General features: G+C 54.7%; 1 protein-coding gene across 1 annotated transcript in view; it reads left to right on the top strand.

Annotated features, from left to right (window-relative positions):
• The first annotated feature begins 1,332 nt into the window (after positions 1-1,332).
• Positions 1,333-13,772, top strand: part of Rab17 (RAB17, member RAS oncogene family) — a 19,646-nt gene continuing 7,206 nt past the window's right edge. Inside the window, 1 exon segment of the mRNA XM_012516033.1 lies at positions 1,333-1,489. Within this exon segment, the coding sequence (XP_012371487.1) occupies positions 1,333-1,489 (157 nt within the window).

The raw sequence follows: 13,772 nt of genomic DNA, 5'->3' as shown, positions 1-13,772 counted from the left end.
AATTGGAGGGGATCCCTAGGCAGGTTCTGGGGTGCTGACACTCCTCCTGCAGGGTGAGTCCCCGCCTTCTCTCCAGTATCCATCACTCTCCAGATAATCTCTGCTGAGCACTCTGTTCCACTTGGTCTGAGACTTGGCTTCCCAACTGTGCTCTTTCCTGGCCCCTGCAGGGGCTGGCTGCCTTCTGGGATGGGCAGCAAGGGCTCTGCTGATGACAGGACTCATTGCCCTTGGCAGGTGGGTGTTGGCGGGGGTCCTGATCCTGGAAGCAGTCTGGATGAGAAGCCGTGGGACGACCCCAGGATGTCACCATTTTGCAGCTGCACAGTGACATAGCTCACCCAAGCAATACTCTTCAGGGACTGTGACCATCAAAATGAGACTAAATGCTACCTGCTTTCAGAAGGGCATGCACTTGGCACCACGATGCACTCTTTCCCCCCTGTCTTTTTGAGATAAGGTCTTGTTACAAAGCTCAGGCTGGCCTTGAGCTCATTTTGTAGCCCAGGCTGGCCTTGAGCTCACAACAATCTTCCTGCCTCAGCCTCACAAGTACTGTGCTTACAGGTGTGCACCACCACACTCAGCTCCCATGACACACTCTTGGTAAAACTTTACCACCACACACGCAGTCATCGAGCACATGGGGCCCCAGGAAAAAATATATATCCACCCCAGGGTTTGGAGGTGGTGAGTGCCTGGGCTTGACTCTAACCTGGGATGCAGGTGACAGGAGATTGGCCAGAGTGGGTTGGTGGAGGGTGGGCATGTGGCTGGGCGCTGTGTGTGTGTGTGTGTGTGTGTGTGAGTTTTCATAAGGAGCTCATATCCGGGTTTGGCTTTTTTCTGCTCTGGCCAGAGACGATTTTGTGCAGAACCTGGTGCTGGCTCTGCAGCTCTGGAGGTAACAGGAAGGCTGGAGATGTACAGAGGTCTGGGAGCATTAGCTGTTTTTAGGGAGATTTTTTTTTTTTTGAGAAACATTTGACTTTAATCTATGTATATATGTATGCATTCATACATTATTTTGGAGACAGGGTCCCACTATGTAGTTCAGGCTGGCCTCGAACTCATTATGTAGCCCAGGCTAACTTGAAGTGGTCCTCCTGCTTCGGCCTCCTGAGCACTGGGAGCACAGGTGTGGGCCACCACAGCTGGCTCTGACTTTATCTGTGAACAGGCAAGAGGCGCCCAGGTATCTCTCCCCTCTCTCAGGTACTTCAGGTACTTTGGAGGATGAGGAACAGGTTTGTGGAGCTCAAGGAGTAAAGAGCGGTGTGACCCGCTGGTGGGCCACGTGGTTGGGACAGCGACCCTCACGCTTTGCAGGGCATGGCGCAGGCAGGCCAGCTCCCCCAGCCTGGCACCACCCCTGGCCGCGTGTTCAAGCTGGTCCTGCTGGGAAGCGGCTCCGTGGGCAAGTCCAGCCTGGCGCTGCGGTACGTGAAGGGTGACTTCAAGAGCATGCTGCCCACCATGGGATGTAATGGTAGGTGGGCAGGAAGCCCTTGGGGCAGAGGGGCCAGGCCGCCTTGTCATCCCCCTTGATGCCTGCTGTGCCGGGGGAGGGGCTGGAGGCCAGCAGGGCCGGGCACAAACTCAGAAGGGGACCAGGTACCTGGGCTCTGGGTCAGCTCCAGCCCAGCTGGGGTCCAGAGTGGCTTCAGGTCCAGAAGGGCAAGTGGGGGGGACTGCCCCAAGAAGGGACACTGGAGGAAGGCTGCCCCTGCTCTGCCTGCTGGGCAGCCCCAACAACCACTGATTGTTTCCTTTCTGTGTAGGCTGGGGATGGGTGATGGGGCAGGGAGGGAGGGCCCTCTTCCTTGCCCCCCTTTTGCTTGAGACAGGGTCTCCTACATAGTTCAGGCTGCCCTTGAACTCACTACAGAGTCCAGTTGAATTCAAGCTCATGGTGATCCTCCTGCCTCAGCCTCCTGAGCACTGGGCTTCCAGGTGTCCTGGCTTGGTGGTGGCTGTTGGGGGCCCTTGCTGTGTGGGTCTGGCTTCTGCAGAGGCACTACGTGGCAGGATGCTAAGTCCTTTTGGAAACATTGAGCCTGAAAACTTTAAAGCAGCACAAGCTGTGTAAGAAGCAGAGGGCTGGCACTTGGTGTCTAGCTCAGCAGCAGGAGCTTGGCTTGCATGTGCAAGGTCCTGGGCTTGATCCCAAGCACCACATTAAAGAACAAACAATAGCTGAGTATGCTGGTAACCACAGCTTTCTGCAGGGCTGAGGCAGGACAGCCACATACGAGTTCAAGTCCAGCCTGGGCAATGTGGCATCTTAGCCAGGCCCTAGGCTTAAGATAAAAAGGTAAATAGAGCAGAGGATGCAGTGAAGAGCAAAGGCACTGAGGGCTGGCCAGGTGGCTCAGCAGTCTAAAGCACCTGCTTAGCAAGGTTAGGCAGCAGGGACTGAGGTTCGATCCCCAGCACCACATGCCATGCCAACCCCACCCCCAGGGTGGGTTGAGCCAGCCATGCACAATAAATTAATTAATTAAAAAAATAGTAAAGCCACTGAGCTCAACAGCCAGAACCACAATCAATGAAGCAAGCAAGCAATCAATCATCAATATTACAATTGAAAAATAAAACTATGCCAAAGATGTAGATCAATGTAGAGTCCCTTGGGGCCGGGGAGATGGCTCAGTGGAATAAGCACTTCCCTGGCAAGTGCAAGGGCCTGAGTTCAATCCCTCGTTCCGCAAAAAAAAAAAAAAAAAAAAGTAGAGTGCCTAAATTCAATCCTAGGACCATCAAAAATAAAAACCACTCAGGGTTCTGAGAGCTGCATTGAAATAGTGATGTCAAGCTCCAGGGAGCAGCACAGAAATCTCTGTGCTGACTCCTGAGCAGACTCAGGATATCCTCGCCTGACACTGTGGAACGTGTGCCCAGTCAGGGTGGCACAGAAAGGCCACCAGGGTGTGCCAGGCCCTCAAGGCTGAGGTCCACAGATGTAGGTATTGGTGACAGGTGGGAAAGCTGGGGCTGCAGCGACCCTGGGTATCTCCAGTGGGGCCCGAGGATGACCGAGCGGGCCTGACTCCTTGTCGCTGTGGGATCTGCTCTGAGCACTGAGGCTGAGAAACTAAATAAGTGGGAGGGGCTCCCAGGAGAGAATGGGGCGTTCCCAGCTCCAGGGATTGAACTGGGGAGGGCAGAGCTGCAGCCCATTGTTGACATGGGGTTGTAACAGGTCACCCAGGCTGGCTTCACACTCATGGTCCGAGGCCAGGTGTGGTGGCACACATCTGTAATCCCAGCAGTAGGGAGGCTGAGGCAGGAGGTCACTGCAAGTTCTAGCCAGCCAGGAGTGCACAGTGAGTTCCAGGCTGGCCTGGCCTAACTACAGTCTGATACTGTCTCAAAATGAAAAACAAGCACTCACGATCTCTGTCTCAGTCTCTGTGTGGCTGACAGGGATGTGTGGCAGCGTTCACCAGTGGCACTCCCAACCTGGTGACGCTCCCAACCCGGCACTTTCCTTGAGGGTAGGTGGGAGACCCAGCCTTTGTTGCCACAGATAGTAAAGGGTGTTTCAAATAGGATCAGCTAAGCGGCTGTCTTTTATGTTTTGTTTCTGTTTTTTTTTTTTTTTTTCCTTCAGTATGGGGGATCTAACTCGGGACCTTGAGCTTGCCAGATAGGCACTTATGCCACTGAGCTATCTCCCCATCAGGGCGACTGTCTTCAGAAGGTAAAATCTACATTAGCTGCTGCTGCAGAGCAGAGAGAGCTGTTTCCGTGGGCGGAGAAGGGACCACACATCCCCATGGCCCTGTGGGCAGTGGAGAGGAAGAGGCTGAGTCTCAAGACCCTGGCGTCCTATAGATCTGGCCTTCGCCCTTAGTGTCAGGGGTCTTCCCACAGGGGACATCAAGGCAAGATGGACCCACAGGCTGCCCAGGGCTCTTCACTTGAATGAAAATAATCAGAGGATGAAACTGAACAAAGAGCAGCATGGGAATTGAGGTCAAGGAGACCTGAAAGGACTGAAGGCCTTTGTTTTGATTTGTTCTGTGTTTTGAGGTATTGGTTTGGACACAGGGTGCTGCTGCCTCTACGCCAGGGAGCCAGCCTCCCACGGGCACAGGGATCTCTGTCAGCACAGCCACGCACCACAACCTGTCTCCTAGATCCTCTGAGCAGAGTGACCACCTAGTGTCCCCAGGGAGAAAGCACTTCCCAAGGCACTCAGTCTGTTGTGGGCAGTGTGGCCCGTGCTAGACCCCTGTGCCTGGTGGGCTTGGAGTCAAGGCAGCTGCCCTTGACTCCCGGGAGGCCTCTCAGAGCCCACTGACCTCCGGGCTCCCCTGTCCTCTCCTAAGCATGTGTATTCCCATTGTGTCCTGCCATTCCTTCAGGGCTCTACTTTCCAGAATGGGTCTCTGATGTGTACCTCGGGGTGATAACCTATGATGCACCTCAAAAGAGGCACAGAAAAAAGGGGACACCACGAAGCGTAAGGCCCCACACCTACTATCACAGCACTCTGGAGCGTTGGACAAGTGTGAGAGGCAAGCCCGGCCCCGAGCTCCCTCAGGGCCTTGTCTGTGGCTGTAGCCCGGAGAACAGGTGCAGCCCGGAGAACAGGTCCAGCTGCACGGGGAAAGAGTGGGCTGGCAGGAGGGGCAGAGAGCAGCACCTGCATCTGCCAGCTAAGTGCCGAGGCCAAAGCTCCGTGATGAGACAGCCCGTGGCCCTTCCACCTGCCGCTGCAGATTCCTGAGTCCTAAGCTAGAAACCGGGTCGAGGGATCACGGAGGACCCCAGTGGCTGGCCCACAGCTGTCTTTATTCATGACTGCATCTGTCCACCTGGCTCCACACTGCATCCTCCCAAGCATGCATTCCCAGTCAGAAGGGCAGATCCCTCTTTCTTGCCATGTCCAGCACCCAACCCCACGGCCTCTGCTCTCCAAGGCCTGCTGCCCACCCTGCCCTTCTCTGGCTCGCTCTGAACTGAGGGCTCTGTGTTCTTGGTGCCCAGGAGGAAGGAAGCAAGGATGCGAGGGTCCCCCTAGATGGGGAGACAGGCTGGGCAGGGGGTGTGGTGCAAGGAGTGGAGCTCCCAGTCAGTATGGAGGTGGCAGTGAGGACCTGTGAACCAGACCGTCCTGGGATGCTGCAGGGGCTTTATGACCCAGCGCAGCACTGTGCAGACCCTGTCCAGCTGCAGCCTGGGGATGGCAGATGGAGAGCTGCGAACCTCTTCAGGAACCTCGTACAGCTCCAGGCTTAAGCTGCCTAGCCTGGCCGTGTGGGCCAGCAGCTTCTCCAGGGTGGCTATGGACAGGGGGTTTTGCATGTATCTGAGTGCAGTTAGTTGGGAGCAGTGGCTCAGGGCAGGCAGGATGGCACACAGCTGGGCCTCGGTCATCCCACAGGCCTCCAGGTGCAGGCTGGTCAGTGTGGCTGCAGTGTTAGTCAGGAGACTTTGGAGCGGGCTGGGACTGAAGTCGGTCAGTCTTGTACCACACAGGCCCAGGTGTCTCAGGTGTCTGGTGCTTCGACACTGTGGCAGCTGGTCCCAGTCCGCCTGAGAAAGCCGGCAGCGAACTAATGACAGGGTCTCCAAGGGCGACGTCAGGCACCTACAGAGGCCGAGCAGTTAGATCCAGCAACAGATGGTGGCTACTCTGTGTAGCAGGGTGTGGCCCCAGGCACAAAAAAGGTGTGTACAAGCAGTGTGCTCTGACACGCCAGTGTGATCTGTTGCGCCTCCAGGGTACACCGGCACACATCCACTGATCCCCCTAGAGCACACACAGCTCAGCTGTCTGCAGGGATGGCCCTACCTCTTACCTGAGCACCTGGGCAAGGTGGCCTTCCAGGAAGGAGACAGAGTCCAGATAAATCTTCCGAAGATAGTGGAGCTGAAGAAACTGAGGGGTAGAGTCGGTGATAGGCAGCTGTCTCTCCCCTGAGATAATGAACGGATTTTCAAAGGTGTCACAGATTCGTAGCTTGTGAAGATTTGGCATATGGCTCAGGAAATGGGTAAAGATAAACAGGGTGGAGACTGCCCTGCTGAAAGTCACATCTGCCTCCTGCACCTGGCTCAGATCCAAGCTGGCCAGGGACTCCGCGGCACTTGGAATGTTCTTTGCTGTAATGCACAGTTTTATACAGTCCAGCCGCACCAAGCCTTTCCTCTCCTGGACCCAGCAGAGCAGCTGGGACGAGAAGGAGCTCAGCTGTCCCTCCTGGACCCAGATATCCAAAATCACTATGAGCCGCTGCTTCTCTGCTGCCCACGGCCCGCTCTGCTCTGTTCTTCTCCTCTTCGGAGCTATAGGGGAGCAGGCTTCCCCCAGGCTTCCAGCCCAGATTCTCCGGAAGCCCTGGTGCACAGCCCGAGCATCCACCACTCGCAGTCTCAGCCTCCTGCGGGGACCCAGGGGGAAGGAGTTGAGAAGTGAGGCCAGGAAGCTTATGCTGTGCTCTCCGCACTCTGGTCTCTGCCTGGCTTTCACTCCTCCCCCAGCTGGGGACCGAGTTCCTGGGAGAGCGGGGTTCTTGCTGTTCCTTCCACAGCTGCCTCCTCGGCTCAGTCCTCCTCCCTGAGTCTCCTGGCCAGGGCTTGGCGATGCCCATGGCGTCTCTCATCCCCGGATGTCACCATCAGAGGCCTCTGGCCTCCACACTTTCTGCCTTGGACTCCAACCCCAGCGCCTCTCCCAACACGGTCGCGCTCACCTGGGATGGTCCTTGCGGGTCAGGAGCTCGTCCAGCCCGTCCAGCACGGCCTGGAGGGCCTGCCAGTTGCTTCTCTGCACTTGGATACTGCCCAGCAGGCTGAGTGAGAGCGTGGAGTACTCCGCCTTCACCAGCCACCCCAGGGGCAGGCATGGAAAAGGCCAGGACAGCACCAGGGCCTTCAGCACCTCCGTGTGTCCCCTGGCAAAGGCCTCCTTGAAGACTGGTAGGAAGAGGTCCCCCGGCAGGTCCTCCAGGGCCCCCAGGGCCACTTCCTTGACCCCCAGCAGGCTCCGGACAGCCAGTTGTAGGAGTGTGAGTGGGGACAGGGGGTCCATCCTGGCGTGCTGATCAGCAGGCCTTATTCCTAGGAAGCACCCAGGAGAAGACAAGGCTGAGAACGCCCTCCACCCCTCTTCCCCCATCAAGAAACCAACTAGCAGCTGAAATCCCTGGTGCAACAATAGCATATGGGTCCTCATGTGTCCCCCAAGTCTGGTCAGTGCTGGAAGCTCAAAGCTTGGCCTAAAGCTCCGCCTCCACCTCTGCCTCTCAGCACCCACCTCTAACACAGTGCCCCCAAGGCTGCACTGCTGGGGCTTGGGCCCAAGGAACCTGAAACTCACTCCAATCACTTTGGGGGGAGAATTCTCACCTATGGCCACAAGACCAAGAAAATGCAAATGTTATATGGCCCAATCTCTCTAAATTTTCAGTTCCCAAAATATACCTGGCTAAGAAAAATGAAGCACGTCATAACATGAAAGTCACTAGGTTTCATTTCAAGTAACTGTGGGAAGCTGGCTTCTCCTCTAGGCCCAGGGACAGGTCTGCCTGCCCCCTCCCCTGGGTCCGTGTCACCTGGCAGTGGAAAAGGGTGCAGTGAGAAAAGCCACCCCCAGCGCAGGCAGCTGGCTGGGACATGTCTAGGCCAAGAACCCTTTCGGTGGACGGAAACGGGGAGCAGACGCTGGTGGAAGGGGGTGGAAGACCAACGGAAGGAGAACTGCAGATGAGCAGGCCAACGAGCTTCGTGGAGCCGGAAACTGTGCCACATGCACGGGGGGCTTTGGCTAAGCCGACCCTCCCCAGGGAGTGCGGCTGGGGTTCTGTGCCTCCTCGATTCTTTGCAGGGAGTTCCGAATCTCCTCCAGTTGTGGCTGAGGGTTTGGAGTGAAGGTGGCAGGCTCCCTGCCCAGCTCCTCAGCTCTTGGGCTTCTGTCGAGTCCTAGCTCTTGGCTTTGCAGGAAAGCTCTGGAGGATTTGTGGGTGCCATTCCCGCCCACCCACCCCCATTCCTACCTCTAGCACCTACCTGGTCCTGCTGAGTTGAGCTGCAGGAATGAATGCAAGACCTTGGGGTGACACCCGACTTTCTAGATCCTGGTGGGACCCACTACCCCGTCCTCACTCTTCTCCAGCAGCTCCTCTGTCCCATGCTCGATGTCCTCACAGACTTTAGGGCCCCGGGGGAGAGTGGAGGGGGAAGGGTAGGAATGGACCAGAGAAGGATGGAAGCACCGAAGTAGTGGAGCAACCAGAAGGGGTGGGTCCTACTGGTTCCCTTCCTGCCTCAGGGATCTGCATGCCTTAACTTCCCCTTAACTTCCCCGGTTTCCTCCCTGGTGAGTCCAGGTGACCTGTTTATTCCTCCCTCAGGGGCCAGGGACAGCAAGGTCAAGGCCAGAACTGATGTAGGCAAACCCTGGTGGGACCACACAACCTCCCTGCGGCCAGGCAGGTGTGGGGGCCACTCCTCTAAGTCTCAGTGCTCTGGACCTGGGGCAGGAGGAGTGCTGCTTTTGGGCTCAGCCTGGGCTGCACGCTGAGTTGGATGCTAGTGTGCAGTAGCTGGGCATTATGGTGCAATTCTGTAATCCCAGCACACTCGAGGCAGGAGAATCTCCAGGAGTCTGAATCTAGCCTGGGCTATGTGGTGAGTTTAAGGCCAGTCTGAACTGCACAGGGAGAAATTGTCTAAAAAAAGAAAAAAGAAAAAAGGGGAGAGAGAAAGAGAGAGAGAGAGAGAGAGAGAGAGAGAGAGAGAGAGAGAGAGAGAGAATAGAAGGAAGAAAAACCAACCCTGTCAGCCATGGTGGAACATGCCTGTAATGCAGGCGCTCCGGGAGGCTGAGGCTCAGCTGAGGCCATTTGGGGATTCTAACAGATCTTATCTCAAAATAAGCCTGGAGTGGTAGCGGGTGCCTGCAATTCCAGTATTCTGGAGGCTGAAGCAGCAGATCACTGTGAGTTTCATGACAGCCTGGGCTGCACAGTGCGTTCAAGGCACTATATAGTAAGACCATGTCCCAGACCAAAAAAAAAAAAAAAAAGTAGAACCACTTGGGTAATAAAGCCAGGCCTGTCTCCAAAGCCAGGAATGGGGTGCATACCTGTAACCCCAGTACCTGGGAGGCTGAGGCAGGAGGGTTGTGTGCCACATCCAGCCTAAACTAGGTAGCACGAACCTAAAACAAAATAAATTTGCACCACCACCAAAACCCAGTGCTAAACTTGTTCACCTAATGGGAAAGAGGTCACCAAATCCTCAGGGCCACCTTGGACCTCTGTCCCCACTGGTTGCTGGCCGAGGCTGGCATGGGTGTCCTCACAGAGGGCAGTGACTCACCAGGAGAACACGGGCGGGTGGCGGAGTCCGAACCCTGCCTGTAGCGACCGAACTCCGCAGGACCAGGAGGCTGCAGCTCCAGGGCCAGGCGCCTTCGGCCGGCCTCTGGGCTTTATCCCCGCAGCCCCACCTGATTGCAGCTCCTCCCTCAGCTCCGCCCCATGGGGGTTCCCCTCTCCACCCTGCTAAACCCCGCAGGGCTTCTCCTGAGGCAGAGGTTTCAGCAGATTTCAGGGAAGAATTCAGAAATTCACTGCCCAACACAGGGTTAGTTTTATTAACGTGTAGCTGTCAGTGGTGAGTGTGAAACAGGAAAGAGATTAGCTGGTGTAGTGGCTCATGCCAGCTCCCCCTCCCAGGAGGATGAGGTAGGGGACAGCTGAGAGGGCATGACCAGCCTGGGCTAGAGAGTGAGGCAGGGTCAAAAAAAAAAAAAAAAAAAAAAAAAAAAAAAAAAAAAAAAAAGACTGGGGCCAGGAGGTAGCGCAGTGGCACAAGTGCCTGCCTGGCAAGTGCAAGGTCCTGAGTTTGAAGTTGGTACTCCCCTCTCAAAAAAATCTGTTTTTGATTTTGAATAGAAACGATCCTTGTGAGTGGCTCTTGGGTGGCATTCAAATTTGGATTTTCTTCCAGAGGCACCTGGCCCAGGCTCAGCGAGTTGGGAAGCTGAAGCAGGAGGATCGCTTAGGCCCGGGGTCTGGGCTGTGCAGTAAAAAGCCCAGGCCTGTAAATCAGCACTCCCTGCTAGGAAGCAAGCAGGAGCTCCCAAGGCAGAAGCCTGCTCTTGTACATAGTGAGGCCCTGCCTGAAAAACAAAACAAACCATAAACATCACCACCAAGCAACCAAACAAACAAGCCAGGTATGCTGGAGCGAGCTTGTGATCTCAGTGCTTGGGAGGCTGAGGCAGGAGGCTCTCAAATTCACCTCCAGCTCAGGCAACTTAGTAAGATCCTGTCTCAAAATAACAAAAAAGCAGCTGGGTCCAGGGAAGGGTGCTTGGTTCAGTCTCTCCTCAAACCCAAACCCAGGCAACTCAAAATAACTTGGCCTGGGTTGTGGGTGAGTTCCTGTGTTTCAAACCCTAGGCAGAGGGACAGGACCCACCGGCTTAGGAAAGAGCCTGAGGGCACCAGCTGGGGTGCGCTCAGAGTTGAAGGATTGATCCTGGGGACACAAGAGGGATTCTTTGATTGCAGTCAGCAACTATTTCTTTTCCTGCCTCCTTCCCCCTCCCCCCCCCCCCTTCATTCCTTTCCTTCCTTCTTCCTACTGGGAATGAACCCTCATCCCCGCCGCTGAGCTGCTGGCCAGCTCTATGCTTTACTCAGCCTGCTGGCACTCCGCTGCCTGGGCTTGTCTTCCCACATGGTCATCCGGCCCGCAGAGTCCCTGCGAGGACGGCCGTGGGCCAGTGGGCTTGGGCCACTGATTTCTTCTCCTAGAGGCCTTTGCTGGAAGGTTCCTAGGTCTTCTAGCACGTACAGCTCCCCTCTGTGCATGGCTGAGGCTCACGCTGACTGTCTAACCTAAGCATCTGCCAGCGGTGCCCAACTGCAGTTTGCCTCGAGTTTGCAGTTGAATGGAGGTGACAGCAATTCTCCTCCTCCTCCTCCTCCTTCTTCATTTTCTTCATCTTCTGTGTACTGGGAATTGAACTCATGACCTCAAGCTTGCCAGACAGCTTGAGGTCATCAAGAGCTATATATCCTGTTGAGCTATATATCCCTGTTGAGCTATATATCCCTGGTTCTTCTTCTTCTTCTTCTTTTTTTTTTTTTTTTCTTTTTGCATTTCACCTTTAAAATTTTTGAATTTTTTTTGTCTTTTTGATACAGGTTCTCACTGTGCAATTCAGGCTGAACTTGAGCTCACTTTGTACCCCAGGCTGGTCTTGAATTCATAGCAATCATCTTGCCTCAGCCTCCTGAGCGCTGGGATTACAGGCATGCACTAGCATGCCCAGTTTGTTTTTCTTTTCTTACATGTTGGTTGTTGATCTAGTTCCCATTTCTTTTGGATGTTCTCTCTTTCCATTTCCTTTCCCTCTGGTGTTTTGTTTTGCTTTATTTTGTTTTTTGGTACTGGGAATCAAACTCAGGACCTTGTGCTTTCTGGGCAGGTGCTGTGCTGCTGAGCTACCTCTTCCAGCCCGCCCCTTTGTGTCTCCTCTGTCCAAAGCCTCCTGACTTACCCTAGCTGCCACCTGGGAGCCCTGAGCCCATGAGGAGACTCCATTGCCTGCAGGGGGTGTCCTGGTGTCTGGGGCCCAAGGCAGCCTCTGTGGTCCCTCAGGAGTGCTGGAGCCCTGGGGTGGGACCTAGTGGTAGTGGAAAGCACCTGGCACTCTAGGTGGAGGGCGCTCTGTGGGCCCTGAGGCCCTGCAGGGAGCCACAGCCAAGGGCGAGGGTTCCCTGGAGCCATGGCTTCGATTTTCCACCCATGCTGCTTGCAGTTCAAGGGACAGAGCCTGATTTGTTACTAGGAAATCCCAGTCCGGGCAGCCTGATGTGAGCCCCTTCCTGGGCCGTGAAAATAGCCCAAGCCCAGCCCCCTGGTTGACCGCGCCCTGGGTGAGAACTCAGAGCACCCAGAGATGTTGGGGCGGGGGTGGGGGAGCTCAGGCTCCAGACCTGCAGCCCATCACCCCACAGCCCAGAGCCAGCACGCCCCACTGTGACTCAGGGCAGCACCCTGGACTCCAGCCCAGTGACGGGGACCTAGGGGGCCTGGCCAGAGGGGAATCTCAAAAGCGTGCTTGTAATATGCGGTGAGGCCACAGGCCTGCTCCTGTTCGCAGAAGCCTCACGTGACTCTGTAAGATGGAGTAGTGCTGGAACAGTGACAGCTCTAAGGTGGAGTGAAAGCGCACTCATCTGTCTCCCATGAGTAAGGTTGTGTTGTGCATATTACAAAAAGAAAGGGTCAGGTGCAGTCGTGCGTGGGCACAGTGGAGTGCTTGGGGACCCTGAGAGAGGAGGCTCATGGGTGGAGCCCAGCCTGGGAAATCTAGCGACTGAGGTTGACTCTGCTTCAATATTTATAAAGGGCTCGAAATATCACTAGGGGAAGGGGCAGCCTGGGTTCAATCACTGATCACACACACACACACACACACACACACACACACACACACACAAATAAAGCTGGAATCCAGAGAAAGATTACAGCCAACAGAGTAAATGAAATGGGAGCATAGGCATCCTGGTATGAGTTAAGTAAAATTTATTTTAAAAAAAACCTACGTCTTTTCTTATTTTACCATTTTAAAAAATGTATATATTTGGTACAGGGTCTGACTATGCAGCTTGGACTCATAGTGATCCTCCTGTTTTCAGCCTTCCCAGCGCTGGGATTGCAGGTGTGAGTCATCATGCCTGGCCTGGACTTGGTCACAGGCTCAGTGCGCCCAGAGGCAGGGCTGGTATGTAATGCGGTGCTGGGGATCGAACCCCGATCTCTGCACTTGCCTAAGCAGGTGCTTAGTCTGCTCAGCTATCTTGCCAGCCTTAATGCTTAGTTTTTGAGACAGGGTTTTGCTATGTAGCCCAGGCTGGCCTCGAACTCATGTTGTTCCTCTTGCTTCAGCCCCCGGAGTGCTGGGATTACATGCATGCACCAGCCAGCTCGATGGGTTTAACACTTCTAGAAACCTGTAGCAGAGTGTTACTAAGGCTAGAGCAGGAAGAGGCTGGGTAGAGTGAGTTCAGGCCAAGTATGAGTAGGAAGAGATGGGTGTTTTCCAGGTGAACAGCGCAACAGAAAAAAAGGTAGAAGGAAAAAGGGAAGGGGCTTTATTTTCTTTGAGGACATGGAGAGAGTTCAGGGAGGTTAAGGAATTCTCTGTACTAGACAAAGGAGGGCCAAGGCTTCTGTGGCCTCTTGCCGGCGTGGGGTTTGGAGGGGACGTTTAGACAGACCTGAGGAGCTGACTGGAGGCTTCCCTGAGGCGGTGGGAAGGGGGGAAGGAAATTGTGTGCTGGGCTGGGCTGGAGAAGAAGTGGGAGCTGGCCCTGGAGCACTGGCCTTTAAGGGCATCACTGTGTTAGATGACCGCCACAGTGATTTTAGCCATTCATACTAGGGCCTGAACCTGTCAGGTAGAGAAGCACTTGCTGCAGCAGAAGCTGGGCAACTGTACGCGAGACAGCGCAGGCCTGGTGTTTCCTGGCTCAGGACCCAGGCCAGAGAAGAGCTCGGGTGAAGCGCAGGGGTCCAGGTTACTCACTGGAAAGGCCTCAACCTGCAACACAGCCTCAAAACCATAAATCTGCAAGGAACGTCACTAACTCTAATCCCGGAAACAGTGTCTTACTTCCCTTATTATAAGAATTTTTGAGGTTTAAAAAACCCTTCACAAAACACAATATTAAATACAAATTATTTTCAATGTATCTTTTAAGTATCTCATTTTTGAAGTATATGATTATTAGGTATTT

The sequence above is a fragment of the Octodon degus genome, unplaced genomic scaffold (assembly GCF_000260255.1).
Source record: "Octodon degus isolate 3935 unplaced genomic scaffold, OctDeg1.0 scaffold00089, whole genome shotgun sequence".
In the NCBI taxonomy this organism is placed as follows: domain Eukaryota; kingdom Metazoa; phylum Chordata; class Mammalia; order Rodentia; family Octodontidae; genus Octodon; species Octodon degus.
The sequence above is the reverse complement of the archived record's forward strand: the minus strand, read 5'-3'. Positions and strand labels throughout refer to the sequence as shown.